We start from the raw sequence: 16,068 nt of genomic DNA on the forward strand, positions 1-16,068 counted from the left end.
TTCTTAATAAAGACAATAGCCATCAGTTAAAATGACTATTTGAGAAGAGTGAAAAGGGCAACATGGGGAAAATCCATTAATAAGGCATCATTATGAAAGTATACACTTATGTCATTTCTACCTTTCCTCCTACCAATACTGTACTATAAAAACAGGAGAGAAGATAGGAAAACAAAGTAACATGTATCATAGAGTAGTAAATTGTTTCTTTTGCTGCTCATTTACCACCGCTTAAATACTCCCACCCATTCAACTGCTGGGCTGCTCAGTTATCAGCTCTAGCAGGCCATAGGTGATTAGCGGGGCTAATCAGAATTGCGAAGGGCACAAATATTAATATAAATGTAATAGGATTGCACTTGGTGCCACCCAGATCAGAAGCACTGTTTCCTTAACTTACTATGAATGACGTGTTTATTATTGCAAAGGGCAGAGGGAATAGTCTTTCCAGATTTTAACAGTACCACATAGGGTTAGCTGTCTTGTCTTCTTGTCTCAAGAAACCATAGAGGGACACTGTCTTAGTCATCTAGTGCGCTATAACAGAAATACCACAAGTGAATGGCTTTAACAAATAGAAATTTATGTTCTCACAGTTTAGGAGGCCAAAGTCCAAGTTCAGGGTGCTGGCTCTAGGGGAAGGCTTTCTCTCTCTATGCCAGCTCTGGAGGAAGGTCTTTATCTCTTCTGAGTTTCTGTTCCTGGGCAATCTTCATGTGGCTTGGCATCTCTCTTCCCCCATCTCTGTTTCTCTTGCTTGCTTGTTTAATCTCTCTTGTATCTCTAAAGAGATTGACTCAAGATACATCCTACACTAATCCTTCCTCATTAACATAACAAAGGCAACCTATTCCCAAATGGGATTATAACCATAGGCATAGAGGTTAGGATTTACAACACATTTTGTGGGGACATAATTCAATCCATAACATTCCACCCTCTGGACCCGCAAATATATGTTCTTGCCATGTGCAAAACACATTTACCCCACTACATCATTGCAAAAGTCTCAAATCAACTCCAAGGCCAAAATCTCATCTTCTGAAGCATCTGAATCAAATATGGGAGAAAATTTCAGCATATTTCATCCTCTGGCAAAATTCCTCTTCATCTGTGAACCTGTGAAATCTAGACTACAAGTTACCTGCTTCCAAAATACAATGGTAGAACAGGCACAGTGTAGACATTTCCATTATAAATGGGAGAAATTTGAGGGAAAGAAGGGATAATGTGCACCAAGCAAGTCCAAAATCCAGCACAGCAATTTACATTAGTTCTCAAGGCTTAAAAATAATCCTCTGTTCTCTGAGATGAGCTGGGCAATGGCCCTGCCCTCCCGACTCTGGGTGTTGGCTGCGCCCTCTGGATCCTGGGTGGAGGCCTCTCGGCCCTGGGCTTCAGCTCCACCTACCAGACTCACTGGGATGGCAACTCTGCTCCCTTGGCTTTGGTGGCCCCATTCTTCTAGTCCATCTGAGGGGCAACTCCACTTCTTCAGCCTTGGCAGGCCCTGTTCTTCTGCCCCTTGAGCAGGTCAGTCCTGCCCCCTCAGCTTTGGGTGGTGGCCCCATCCCCCTGGCACACCTTAACAGCAGCCCCACACTCCAGAAACAAGTTGGCAAAGATCCAACTCTTTGAAACCTAGGAGACTATGGCCCTACCCTTTGAGATCCAGAAGGCTGTGGCCCCACCCTTTGAGATCCAAGAGACCATGGCCCCACTCTTTGAAACCGAGAAGGCCCTGCTTCTCCTGCTCTTTCCAACAGTTTTGCTGATCTTCCAGTTGCTCCAGGGATGGTCCTTTTCTTTTCTTGTAGGACAACAGATGTAGCTCCTTTGGCCTGTTTCCTGCCTGTAGAATTCCAAGAGGCAGACAGTATTCTTTTCTTTCATTCTTTCTCTGTCCCCTTCAGTCTAAGTTGATGGATTTTTTGCTGTGGTAGTTGGTTACATCCTTCAGTCACAGGCTTAACCTCTTTAACAAAAGATTGTGTAGTCACGTCCTTGGTGAACATTCTAAGACACCTGTCCTTAGTTTGTACTACAGAATTTTCCAGATCTAAGTTCTGTTTTCCTTTTGTACAGTTAATTTTTAAGTCCATCTATTTCCTCTCATATTTTACTATAAACAGCAAGGAAAAACCATGTGGCCCCTTTAAAATCTTGCTTAGAAATCTTTTGAGCCAAATATCCAAGTTCATCATTTATAAGTTCTACCTTCCACCAAACATTTGAACATAATTCAGACGAGTTCTTTGCCACTGCATAAAAAGCATCAATGTTCCTCCATTATTCAATCACATATTCATCATTTTCTTTTAAAGTCTCACCAGAAGCACATTTAACATCCTCATTTCTAGCAATATTCTGTTGGTATGCTTCTTCTGAGCCCTTACCGGAATTTCCTTTGACATCCATAATTCTACCAACAGTCTCTTCAAGGCAATCTAGGCTTTTACTATAAAAACAAAAACAAAAACCAAACTTGTTGCTGTCGAGTCAATTCCGACTCATAGCGACCCTATAGGACAGAGCAGAACTGCCCCATAGGGTTTCCAAGGAGTGCCTGATGGATTTGAACCGACAATCTTTTGGTTAGCATCCATAGCTCTTAACCACTACACCATCAAGGTTTCCAGGCTTCAGCACCTTAAAACTCTTCCAGCCTCCATCCATTACTCAACTCTAAAACCACTTTCACATTTTAGGTATCTGCTACAGCAGCACCCCCACTTCTTGGTACTAAATCCTGTCTTGGTTATCTAGTACAGCTATAACAGAAATACCACAAGCGGATGGTTTTAAGAAACACAAACTTATTTTCTCACACTTTAGGAGGCTAGAAGTCCAAATTCAGGTTGCTGGCTCTAGGGGGAAGCTTTATCTCTCCGCTAGCTCTGCAGGAAGATCCTTATCTCTTCTGAGCTTCTGCTCTTGGGCAGTCTTCACATGACTTGGCATCTCTCTTCCTTTCTGCTTCTCTCACTTGCTTATTTAATTTCTTTTGATCTCAAAAGAAATTTACTCAAGATACACCCTACACTAATCCTGCCTCACTAACATGACAAAGACAACCCATTCCCCTGTGGGATTATAACCACAGGAATACCACAAAAACCAAACCTGTTGCAGTTGAGTCGATTCTGACTCACAGCGAACCTATAAGATAGAGTAGAACTGTCCTATAAGGTTTTCAAGGAGCGGCTGGTGAATTCGAACTGCTGACGTTTTGGTTAGCAGCCGTCACTCTCAACCACTGAGCCACCAGGGCTCCAATCACAGGCATAGAGGTTAGGATTTACAACACATATTTTTTGGAGACATAGAATAATGCAATCCAAAACAGACACATAAAACCCATCTCAAACGTATTAGTCTTATAAAATCAAGTTTTATCAGGAAAGCCAGCAGAGTAGTGGCAACCATTAAAAACCTTTATCTCCATTATTTAGGAAAATACTATAAGGCTGCAGGATAACTCTTCCCACCTTCCACTGCCCTCCCCACATTAAACTTTTAAATACAAATGGGCAAACATTACCAGCATATTTTGCAAAGTGCTAAAAATCCTAATTTGAGATTACAATCATTAGTCTTGTTAAACTTCTAAAGATTTAACCCTGAGAAATGGAATTATATGGGAAAAACATATTGTCTCCTCCTCAAAATCTGAGTGTGTGGCAGAGAGGGTCAGCTGGCCACCATTTGAACTCCCCTTCTGTAGTGTGCAGTTGTTGCTAGGAAGTGGCCACCCAGTCAAGGGACCTAATTCTGAGCCCTCCGGCATCTAGGTGGGGCCTTGTAACTACTTCTCCCCTTGGAATGTAAGCATACATGCTGTGTGCACCTTCCCTACCCTTCATCTCACATCTGCCAGTTGGAGACAAAGGACTGGGGATTCCAAGGGATGGTGGAACCACAAGATGAAGGAAGCCTGTGTCCCTAAACCACCATAATGAAGGCTGCCTGCAGGACAGCCACCTTGACCTTTAAATGAAGAAAAAAAAAATCGTGTGTTGCACTAAAGCAACTGGATTTTGGGGGCTTATATAGGGTTGCTATGAGTTGGAACTGACTCAACAGCACCTACCAACAACAACAACATATATTAGCTAGTGTTAACATATAAGGCATTGGTGGTTCAGTGGTAGAATTCTCACCTTCCATATGGGACTACTCTTCTGTCAGTGGTGGTTTGTGTGTTGCTATGATGCTGAATAGGTTTCAGCAGAGCTTCCAGACTAAGATGAATTAGGAAGAAAGGCCTGGCGATCTACTTCCAAAAATCAGCCAGTGAAAACCCTAAGGATCACAACAGTCCTATAATGGGGATAGTGCAGGACTGAGAAGCTTTTGTTTCATTGTGCATGAGTTGGGACCAACTCAAGGGCAGCAAACAACAAGTGTTAACCTCATTTAACTAAAACAGTGGAAGGCAGAAGCTTTAAAGGTAGATATAAATTAGTAAATATATTTACTAGCTTATGGTTCATAACTTTGATTTCTCTTCCTAGTTCTTTGGTGTATACAGTAAAACTCAGATTACATTACTTAAAACAAACAAAAAACAAAAACCCGTGGCCATCGAGTCAAATCTGACTGATAGTGACCCTATAGGACAGAGTAGAATTGCCCCATGGGGTTTCCAAGGAGAAGCTGGTGGATTTGAACTGATGACCTTTTTGTTGGCAGCCGTAGCTCTTAATCACTGTGCCACCAGGGCTCCGATTACATTACCTAGAGCTCCAAATTCTAGTGGAAGCTACATTCTGAGACTAATATGGAGGAGAACCTTTTTTTTGCCCAGAATAACTGTCATTTTTAAGAGCAATAAATTGAGTAGAACATGTTTGTTTCCTTTTCCTTTTTAAATTTTTTTTTTTACTGTGATTTAAGTGAAAGTTTACAGAGCAAATTAGTTTCCCATTCAATAGTTTGTACATAAAGTGTTCCATGACATTCTTTGTATTTCCCTCAGTGTGTCAGGACTCTTCCCATTTCTGCCCTGGGTTCCCTGTTTCCTTTTGTCTGGATTTTCTAACCCCCTCTTGCCTTCTTACCTTTGCTTTTGGGCAAACATTGTCCTTTTAATCTCATATGATTGCTTGTTCTAAGGAACACATTCCTCTTGGGTGTTATTGCTTATTTTATGGGCCTGTCTAATGTTTGGCTAGATGGTATTCTCCAGGAATGGCTTCCTGATCAGTAGAGTGTCTTAGGGCCATAGTTTCAGGGGTTCCTCCAGTCTCTGTCAGACCAGTAAGTTTGGTCTTTTTTGTGAATTTGATTTTTTGTTCTACATTTTTCCTTCAGTCTGCCAGGAACCCTCTGTTGTGATCCCAGTCACAGAGGTTGGTAGTGGTAGCTGGGCACCATCTAGTTCTTCTGGTTTCGAGGTCATGTAGGCTTGGTTCAAGTGGTCCATTAGTCCTTTGGGCTAATTGCTCCCTTGAGTCTTTGGTTTTCTTCACTCCCCTTTTCTCTGGAAGGGAAGAGACCAATGGCTACTCACAAAATGGCTACTCACAGTCTTTTAAGACCACAGATGCTATTCATCAAAGTAGGATACAGAACATTATCTTTATGAACTATGTTGTGCCAATTGATGTAGATGTCCCCTGAGTCTATGGTCCTTCACCTTGAGCCTAGGAAGTTCATCCCACAAGGTGTTTGGTTATGTCTAAGAAGTTTCCATGACTGTGCCCCTTGTGGTACTCTATTGTCTATATTAATATATATGCAGCACCTACAATTATGTCGGTAGAAATATCCACAACCAAACCTATATCTGCAGGTGGGTGTGCTCCCTTACACCCTCCCACATCTCTTAAGCATACCTATCTACCCACGTATCAATTCATAGATTGTTTGTTAACACTTTTGTTGCAGGATTGTCTATATTATAGTAATTACCATAGTTAGCCTTTATTTTTGCGTTCTCCTCAGTGTCTTCCTTTGCCTTGGTCATGTTGTGCTGACTTCCCCCATATTGTGTATTGCCTTTCCCTTCACCAGTATTAACATGCATCTTCTATCTAGTTAGTAATTTTCCCTCCTCCCCCTCCTTCCTGGTAACCATCAAAGAAAACATTTTTTTTTCCTGTGTGTAAACTTTTTTTTAATAATAGTGGTCTCATACAATACTTGCCCTTTTGTGATTGACTTATTTCACTCAGCATGTCCTCCAAATTCATCCATGTTGTGAGACGTTTTGCAGATTCATTGTTATTCTTTATCATTGCATAATATTCCATTGTGTGTATGTAGCACAGTTTGTTTATCCATTCGTCTGTTGATGGGCACTTAGGGTGTTTCCATCTTTTTGCTATTGTGAATAATGTTGCAATGAATATGGATGTACATATGTATATTCTTGTCATGGCTCTCATTTCTTTAGGGTATATACCTAGAAGTGGGATTGCTGGATCATATGGTATTTCTATTCCTAGCTTTTTAAGGAAGTACCATACTGTTTTCCATAGTGTCATGCTTGTTTTCTTGCTAAAGGCACCATTGCCTTTAGGAAACAAATGGAAACCATATGTACTACAACCAAGAACCTAAACATTATAAACACAGCAACTTTGCAAAAGGGATATGCTCAGAAAAACTGATATGCTGCATTTACCTTTAACATCTGTAGTCTTTTGGGTACCAGCCCGGTAGAGTGTAGGATTATAGGCAGAGCTGTTTGGCAATGACATCCTGAAGAAATAAGTAGAAGAAACAAGTTATAAATTTATGGGTTTATAAATTACACCTCACCTATGGACTTACAGGAATTTTCACTCATCTTTTCATTTCATTTCTTAAGCTTTTGCTTATTCTCTTTCCTTCTCTTCACACCCTCCCATAACCCCACACTGTCATTAAATCAGTCCTGGTTGGACATTCTCATTCTGTCTTTACTGATTTGTTTGCTCTCTGATTTGTCATAAAATTTCCCACATTTGTGCATGAAAGCCTCAAACATTAAGTTCATAATTGTTTTAACAGGATTTATGAATGTTTCTCTAGGGAGTTCTTTTCAAAATAAGATAAGTGCTATGAAAGGAACAAGATGCCCTGGTAGTGCAAAGGTTAAGCACTCGGCTGCTAACTGAATGGCTGGCAGTTCAAAGCCACCAGCATCTCCGCGGGAGAAAAGACCTTGCAATCGTCTCCCGTAAAGATTACAGCCTAGGAAACCCTACGGGGCAGATCTACTCTGTCGTATGGGTCACTGTGAGTCAGAATCGACTTGACAGCACAAAACAACAACATGAAAGGAACAGGAAAAATTATAGTAATTATTGTTGGTTTCCCAATAAAACTTTGAATTTAATAGTTGTGGAACAACTTGGGACTCACAGATACTGTGTCTATCTTATGAAACGTCTATATCTCAGTTTCCCTGAATGCAGATAATGGCATTCTTTTTAGGCAAGCAGGGGCTGGTGGGAAGCATAAGTTATTTTGTATGGAATGGACAGAATCATCAATTCCTTGGGTGCAACACAACATGTCCTATGGGCTTTGATGTGGGGAGGAGGGTCGCCAAGCTCCAGACGGTATGTGAGAGGTAGGAGTAGAACAGGAATTGATGTCAGTCCCAAAAGCCCTAAAATGCTCATATACCCATTGCCATTGAGTCAATTCCAAGAACTGCCCCAGAGGGTTTCCAAGGAGTGTCTGGTGGATTTCAACTGCCAACCTTTTGGTTAGCAGCCTAACTCTTAACAAACAAGTCCTAATCATCCTTGATTCTTTCTTTTCCTGCATCCCACCCTGCGTCTTTCTTTTGTTCCCCTACAGAAACAATCAAATCACCTGAGGGTATTTATTTTAAAATGCAGATTTCTAAGTCCAGCCTTCATAGTTATTTTTTAATAGGTTTGGAGCAGGTGGTTCTGAGATAGGTAGTGGACCATTTTCCTGCTTTTATGGGAATCATTTCCTTGCCTCTCTTTATATTATTATCACCGAAGCAGACATATCCAAACACTATAGTTTGACTTGGGCTTTTAAAAATATATATAAATGGAATTATATAGGATGTATTGTGTCTGGCTCAAAACATTCTACCCTGTTTGTGACATTAATGAGCATAACCATAGTTTGTTCATATTCACTGCTATATAGTATTCCATTGTATGAATATACACCATTGTCCATCCGTTCTACTGTAGATGAATAGTATTTAGTCTATATTTGGTTTTAAGTTTTTTGTCTATTATAAAAAATGTTGCTATGAACATTCTCATACATGTCTCTTGGTACACAAGTGAAAATATTTTTCAGTTGGGCATATACTTGGAAGTAGAATTGCTAAGTCAGAGTTTGTACAGCATCAGCTTTAAAAGATAAGGCCAAATTGTTTTTCTATCAATATGAGATCTCATTGTTCCACATTCTCACCAACACTTAGTATTTATGGCCTTTTTAATTTTAACTTCTCTGGGAGGGTGTGGAGAGTTAGCTCATTGCAGTTTTAATTTACATTTCCCGACTACTAATGAGGTTGATGATCATCTTTTGAATATTTATTTGGCTGTTTGGATATCTTGGTTTATTGGGCTTCATATTAAAGTCTTTCCCATTTTTTTAGTGGGTTGTCTTTCTCATATAATATTTAGGAGTTCTTTATATTTATCATAGTTATGAGGCCTTTGTTAGTCACTGAGTTGGAAATAGCTTCTTCCTCTCTGTGGTTTGTCTTTTCATTTTCTTAATTGAACAGAACTACTGTACTTAATTTTAAGGTAGTCCAATCTGTTATCTATTGCTATGGATTGAATCGTATCCCCAAAAAATATGTGTTGTAAATCCTACCCCCTATATTTGTGGACAGGGGCCCTGGTGGCTCAGTGGTTAAAGTGATCAACTGCTAACCAGAAGGTTGGAGATTTGAAACCACCAGAGGCTCTGTAGGAGAAAGACGTGACAGTCTGGTTCTGTAGAGATTTACAGCCTTGGAAATCCTATGGGGTCACTATGAGTCCAAATTGACTTGAAGGCAGTTGTTTGGTATAGCTGTGAATGTAATCCCATTTGGAATAGGGTTTTCTTGATATGTTAATGAGACCATATCAGTGTAGGGTGCGTCTTAAACCAATCATGTTTGAGACATAAAAAGAGCAGATTAGATACAGAAGCAAGGAAGCACAGATGAGGGACGATAGATGCCATGCCACATGAAGATCAGCAAGGAACGAAGGAACAGAAAACAAAAAGAGACATGGATCTTCCCCAGTGCCAACACAGAAAGAAAGCCTTCCCTAAGAGCTGGTGCCCTGAATTCAGACTTCTAGTCATCTAAACTGTGAGAAAACAAATTTCTGTTCATTAAAAACTACCCACCTGTGGTATTTTTGTTATAGCAGCACTAGATAACTAAGACATCTATCTTTTTCTTTGTGGGTAGTGCTTTTTGTGTTCTGTTTAAGAAATCATTGCCAACTTCAAAATCATCAAGATATGCTCTGTGTTAGCATCTAATGGTTTTATTATTTTGCCTTTTACACTTAGGTCATTAATTAGGGATTACTCTGCCTGGAATTGAAAACACTGTTTTGCCAGCTTTGTCATAAATCAAGTGTCCATATATGAATGGCTCTGTTTCTGGGCTCTTTATTCTGTGCCATTGGTTTATTTGTCTATCTTTTTTCTGTAATACCGCCCTTAATTGCTGAGTCTTTGTAATATGTCTTGTTATCTTGTTATAATAAGTCTTTGTTCTTTTTTGGGAGCGTGCTGACTATTTCCTAGCCTTTTGCATTTCCATATAAATACTAGAATAATTTTGTCAAGTTCTACAAAAACACCTATTGGAATTTTGATTGGGATTGAATTGAATATACAAATAAATTTGGGAGAACTGACATTTTTACAATAGTCAGTCTTCCAATCCAAGAACACGGGTTGTTGTTGTTAAGTGCCGTTGAGTCAGTTCCAACTCATAGTGACCCTGTGTATAACAGAATGAAACATTGCTCGGTTCTGTGCCATCTTCACAATTATTGTTATGTTTGAGTCCATTGTTGCAGCTGCTGTGTCAATTCATCTTGTTGAGGGTCTTCTTCTTTTTCACTTTTTACCAAACATGATGTCCTTCTCCAGGGATTGGTCCTTCCTGATAACATGTCCAAAGTAAGTGAGATGAAGCCTCACAGTCCTTGCTTCTAAGGAGCATTCTGGCGGTACTTCTTCCAAGAAAGATATGCTCGTTCTTCTGGTAGTCCATGGAATAGTCAGTATCCTTCACCAACACCATAAGATGGTTTATCTCTCCAATTACTTAGATCTTCTTTATTTTCTTTCACTAAAGTTTTATAGTTTTCTGCATGGAGATCTTGCACATCTTTTGTTATATTTATTCCTAGAGATGACATATTTTAATAATGTTGTAAGTGGCATTTTTTATTTCATTTTTATCTGTTACAGGTAAGCACTAATTTTCTTATATATTTACTACTTCAATTTAAACATTTATGAACATTTATATCATGCTATATTTATATTTTCCTTTATTATAAAAAGTTTCTATTTTTTCACCTGTATTACTTTTCTATTGCTGCTATAACAAACTTGCTGTTGTTGTTGATAGCTGCCATCAAGTTGGGCCCCGACCCATGGCTACCCCATGCACAATGGAGCAAAATGCTGTCCAATCCTGTGCCATCCCCATGACTGATTGTGGATCAAACCATTGTAATCTATAGGGTTTTCATAGGCTTATTTTCAGAAGCAGATTGTTAGGCTTTTCTTCCTAGTCTATCTTAGTCTAAAAGCTCTGCTGAAGGGATTTTCAAGGGAGTGATTATAAAGATTGCCAAGTTGGAAAGGAAGACAAAAGAGGGGCCTGGTGAGAGTTAGTAATAGTGGAGTTAGAATAAGGGAAATAATTAAACAGTTGGCATATGACAGTCAAATGTTTATTGAGCACCTACTATGTACTGAGTGGTATATCTTGATAACATAATCTCCCAAAAGAAGTGGATTTTGCTGAAGGGAAAAGAAATCATCTGGAAGCAGAAATGAGGAGTCTCTAGGTCGTGTGCTATGAGGTGTGAGGAAAAACAGAGGCTTTTGCTGTGAGAACTTCAGAGGAGGCTGTGCTCTCAAGGGACAGCTGGTTCCCTTAGGTGGCTGTGCTTGAGGTACATTGGCTGGGAATTGAACCCTGGTCTCGCACAAGAAAGGTGAGGATTCTACCACTGAAGCACCAATGCCCCCATGTAACAAGCTAACACACCCTATTTATCCTCTAAGGAGTCCTGGTGGTGTAGTGGTTAAGCACTCAGTTGCTAACCGAAAGGTTGGCAGTTTGAATCCACCAGCTGTTCTGCGGGAAAAAGATGTGGCAGTCTGTTGCCTTAAAGATTACAGCCTTGGAAACCCTATAGGGCTGTTCTATTCTGTCTTGTAGGGTTGCTGTGAGTTGCAATCGATGGCAATAGGTTTGGATTTTTTGGTATTTATCCTGTGGCTTCTAGTAAGCCCTAACACAGTGCTACTACGTTTGAGAAGCATGACCCAACATGCTGTTTGTTTTTCACTCAGAATTTGTCTAAGTACCAATTCAGAAAGGAAAATCATTGCTTTTCAAATAGTGTGGGATTATCCTGAAAGACCCAGTCATCTTATCACAGCTTTTCATCTTTCCTGGGTTTGTATTTTTCCTGATCGACAATGAGGCCCCTTGGAGGAGTCCAAGGTTGAGATGGGGAAGCAAGTCTTGCCCTAGGATGTAAAGGAAACTAGAGGACAAAACCTTAACATCCAGTGCCTCATGAAAGAGTGATGGCTTAGAAGCTCCTGAAGCTACATCAGGTTTGGTATCAAGTGGCCATGTTGCTGTAACAGATATTTCACTGTCTTCCAAAGCAGTATTTCCCAATGTTTTCTGATCATAAGAATCATCTGGAGTGTTTGTTAAACATACAGACTCATCAGTGCCTCATAATCAGACTTTCTGAGAAGAGAGGTTTGAGAATTTTAATTTTTAGCAAGAACTGATAGTTTTCATAATCTAGCGAGTGTAGGAACCATTGCTCTTAAGGACCATCAGATCTCGCTCCATCGAGCCTCACTTCCCAATGTATCTCACTCACTGCCAGAAGACCAGGCAGGCCTCCCCAGGCATTAATTTGCACCATGATCATCCTCACATTGGTCTGATCAACCCCTTGACCCAACGCCCCAAGCTCCCCTCTCCTCTCAACTCATCCACTGTTACATTTGGAATTTTCAATTTTATCCAAAAACTCCTCTACATCACCAGCTCTCACTCCTATCCCTGTTAGAAACTTACCATTTCCTCTTCCCTAAGGGAACCAACTGTCCCTTGAGAGCACAGCCTCCTCTGAAGTTCTCTCAGCAAAGGCCTCTGTTTTTCCTCACACCTCTCATAGCACATGACCTGGAGACTCCTCATTTCTGCTTCCAGACCGTTTCTCTTCCCTTCAGCAAAATCCACTTCTTTTATGGAGGTTATGTGATCAAGATATACCACTCAGTACATAGTAGGCGCTCAATAAACATTTGACTGTCGTATGCCAACTGTTTAATTATTTTGCTTATTCTAACTCCACTATTACTAACTCTCACCAGGCCCCTCTTTTGTCTTCCTTTCCAACTTGGCAATCTCTATAATCACTCCCTTGAAAATCCCTTCAGCTTCCTTGCTCCTCACTCCCTCCTTCACTCCAGCCTGTAAAAACCCAAAGCTAGTTAACTCTGACCATCTCTCTACTTTGTGCCTTTCCCCCACACAGATGAATGTTGTGGGAGAAAAATTCCACATGAGGCTGTCAAGTACTGATTATAAATCTCAAATGGGCTTTCAACACTGTCAAGTAATCCTACTAAATTTCCCAAATAAGGTGGCTTTTTCATTTTCAACCATCTCTGGGTTCTTCACTCCTCAAGCCTCCCATACCAATTCCAAGCTTTTCTCCCCACAAAAGATGACCTCTTCTTTTTTCTTTTTCTTTTAAGAGAAATCACCATACAGGGAAGTGCTCATTCTCCTTTCAGCAAATCAACAAACCTACCTGTATCTGTGCTCATTTCTTCTGCCTTCCCTCTTGTTACAACACTCCTGCATCATTAATTTCTCTCTCTGCTGGATCATTCCCATCAGCTAACTATGGTGTGCTAATATATATCATCTTGCAAACAATACAAAAGAACACTCTAAAATCTACAAGAAAATCCAACAACTCACTTCCAGGCAACATGGTGCTATAGACAGAAGCACTACACCATCCCTCCACAGCAAAGATCCAAAAAACTAAGTTAAACAGAGTCACATGTCAATCCTGAAACCCTAAGCATCAAATGAAGAGATAAAGAACTCAGCCAAGCACCAAATGGAATAAGAAACTGACCAAGAACAGAGAGCAAGGAGAGATACATGCAGAGGTCCCCTATCAGCTACTGCAGCATGGATCCGCCATCTTGGACACTTATTGGAGATCAGCGAACAGGGGGTACGGAAAGCAGCTTCAGGGAGCTTCCAGCAGGAGACAGAACAACCGGTAACCAGCGATATACGCTTTCCCACACCCCACACTTCTTCACCCCCACTCGACCTCCTCTGCTTCCTGTGGCCACAGTCTTTTGGCCAGGAAGCGCTGGCTTCACCATGGTGTTGCCTGGATTCCACCTGCCCTCACTGGCTGGCTCCCTGAGTGCCATTTGTTGCCTGCTGGTGTTGCTTTTTTCTACTTCATTAGATTTCTTCCTTACCTCTCACCACCTCCCCCTCTTTTCTCTCAAATACCTGGCTCTGTGTGCCATCTTTGCTTCTTCCTGAAAGGCTGTGAAACACTGCTCTACTGTGAAACTGCTTCCCGGCCTGTGTCGCCACGGGGCTTTTCTTGTTTGTTTGTTTGTTTGTTTTGTTTTGATTTGTTTGTTTTCTTTTTATTTTCTCGGCTTGGGAAGTCCCTCTAGCCCGGCACTACCATGCAGCTTGGGAGCTACTCCCTTACTCTGCACGGATACACGGTGACATCCCTGAGGGCATTTCTTTTTTCTTGTTTTTTTTTCTTTTGGGGTGGGTGGGTTCTTTGTTTTGTTTTATTCTCTCTCTTTTCCCCTTTTTGTTTTTCTTCATTTCCAGTTTCTCGTCTCTCTATACCTACCTTCTCTTCCTGTCTCCTGAATACCTGGCACTGTGTGCTACCTCTACCCCTTCTAGCCAGGCTGTATTTCACAGCCTGGGAGCAACTTCCTCTGTCCTAGCAGCTGCACCAGTGGGATCTCTGGGGGCTTTTCTTTCTTTCTTTTTCTCCAGTATTTATTCATTCATTTTTTTCTTTTACCTTTTTTTTTATTTTAGTTTTTCTCCATTTCTCAGTTTCTCATCTCTCCACTCTAATAGTAAGCTCCTTTAGCACTCTTTTTTGTTTGTGTGTATGTTTTTGACTCCTGTTCCTTTCTTCTCTCTCCTCTTTCCCATACCCATCTTAGCTCCATACATCACAATCTCCCCCCGCCTCCTTCCTGCCTACCTGCACCGTGTGCTGAAAATCACACTCGCAAGCAGCACTAACATGGCCAACCAGAACCTGCCCTACACTGATTCCAGGTCTGCCCTGTCGGGCTTACTACGTGCCACAAACAACCCATCCCAGCAACTCCCCTTCAACTGGACCTGCTCTGCTGTACCATACCTGAGTGAATGACCCTGCCATTGGAGAAAGAGGTGAAAAGTATCGTGTCCACAGGTGAGCAAACAACAAAGAAGGCACAGCTCACCTGCTCAGACATAACCAAATAAAGCAAAAAAGCAGGAAGAAACAAACAAATCTACAGTCAATAAACAAGGAAAATAATTACTGAATACCCCAAAGATAGCAGACAATATCAAAACATTTACAAAAACAGAACAGGATTGCTCCAGTAGGAGTCCAAAATAAAACACCAGATGAGTTTCCAGTAGAAGAAAAGGCACCAGAACTATCTCATAAGGAATTCAAATCTCTAATATTCAGAATTATCCAAGAGTTGAAGCAAAAAGCAGACAAAAAGGAAGAAAAAATAGAAAAATTCATGGAAAAGGCAGACAAAAAAAGGAAGAATTCAAGAAAATAATACAGGAACAAAATGCTAAAATAAATTCACAGTTAGAAATCATACAAAAACAATTAGAATCCAAAAGATAAACAAAAAGATTTCAGAAATGTACAGTATCATAGAAGGGCTGAGGAGCAGGTTTTGAAATGGTGGGAGACAGGATCAGCGAAATTGAAGACAAACACTTGGATACAACTCTGAGGAAAAATCAGAAAAAAGAACAAAGAAAAATGAAGAAACCCTGAGAATTATGTGAGATACATTCAAAAGCAAAAATCTGCAAGTGATCGGAGTTCTAGAACAGGGGGAGAAAACAGAAAACACAGAGAGGATCATTGAAGAATTGCTGACAGAAAACTTCCCCAATATCATGAAAGATGAAAAGCTGACCATTCAAGAAGTTTAGCGAACCCCATATAGGATAGGCCCCAAAAGAAAATCACCAAGGCTTACCATAATCACATTTGCCAAAACCAAAGACAAACAAAGAATCCTGACAGCAGCTCTAGAAAAACAAAAAAGTCACATACAGAGGAGAAAGAATAAGACTAAGCTCGGTTTATTCGGCAGAAACCATGCAGGCAAGAAGGCAATGGGATGACATATAAAACATTGAAAGAAAAAAATTGCCAGCCAAGAATAATATATCCTGCAAAACTGTCGTTCAGATATGATGGTGAAATTAGGTAATTTCCAGACAAACAGAAATTAAGGGACTATGTAAAAACCAAACCAAACTTATAAGAATTATTAAAGGGAGTCCTTCGATCTGAGAACAAACAACTTCAGACCACAGGCTGAATCCAGGACACAGGATTGTACTAGCCAGATACCAACCTAGGAAATGAACTCTTAAGGACTATCCCAAACCAAAAGAATTACAACAGGGAACCTGAGAGGTTAATCTGTAATCGACAACAGGATCAGAAAAATAAAAGAGGGAAGAAACGGTGTAGGTATAGAACCTTCTAATGGAGAGGAAGGCAAGGCAATACCAAGTAATAA

The 16,068-nt window shown here is 40.5% G+C and overlaps 1 protein-coding gene across 1 annotated transcript in view; it reads right to left on the bottom strand.

The window, feature by feature from the left end:
- Window positions 1-16,068, bottom strand: part of CUNH4orf51 (chromosome unknown C4orf51 homolog) — a 66,380-nt gene that overhangs the window by 22,052 nt on the left and 28,260 nt on the right. Inside the window, exon 2 of the mRNA XM_004378868.1 lies at window positions 6,629-6,705. Coding sequence (XP_004378925.1) covers window positions 6,629-6,705 — 77 coding nt within the window. The remainder of the gene's footprint in view (window positions 1-6,628; window positions 6,706-16,068) is intronic.

Source organism: Trichechus manatus, unplaced genomic scaffold (genome assembly GCF_000243295.1).
Source record: "Trichechus manatus latirostris isolate Lorelei unplaced genomic scaffold, TriManLat1.0 scaffold00059, whole genome shotgun sequence".
Lineage (NCBI taxonomy): Eukaryota > Metazoa > Chordata > Mammalia > Sirenia > Trichechidae > Trichechus > Trichechus manatus.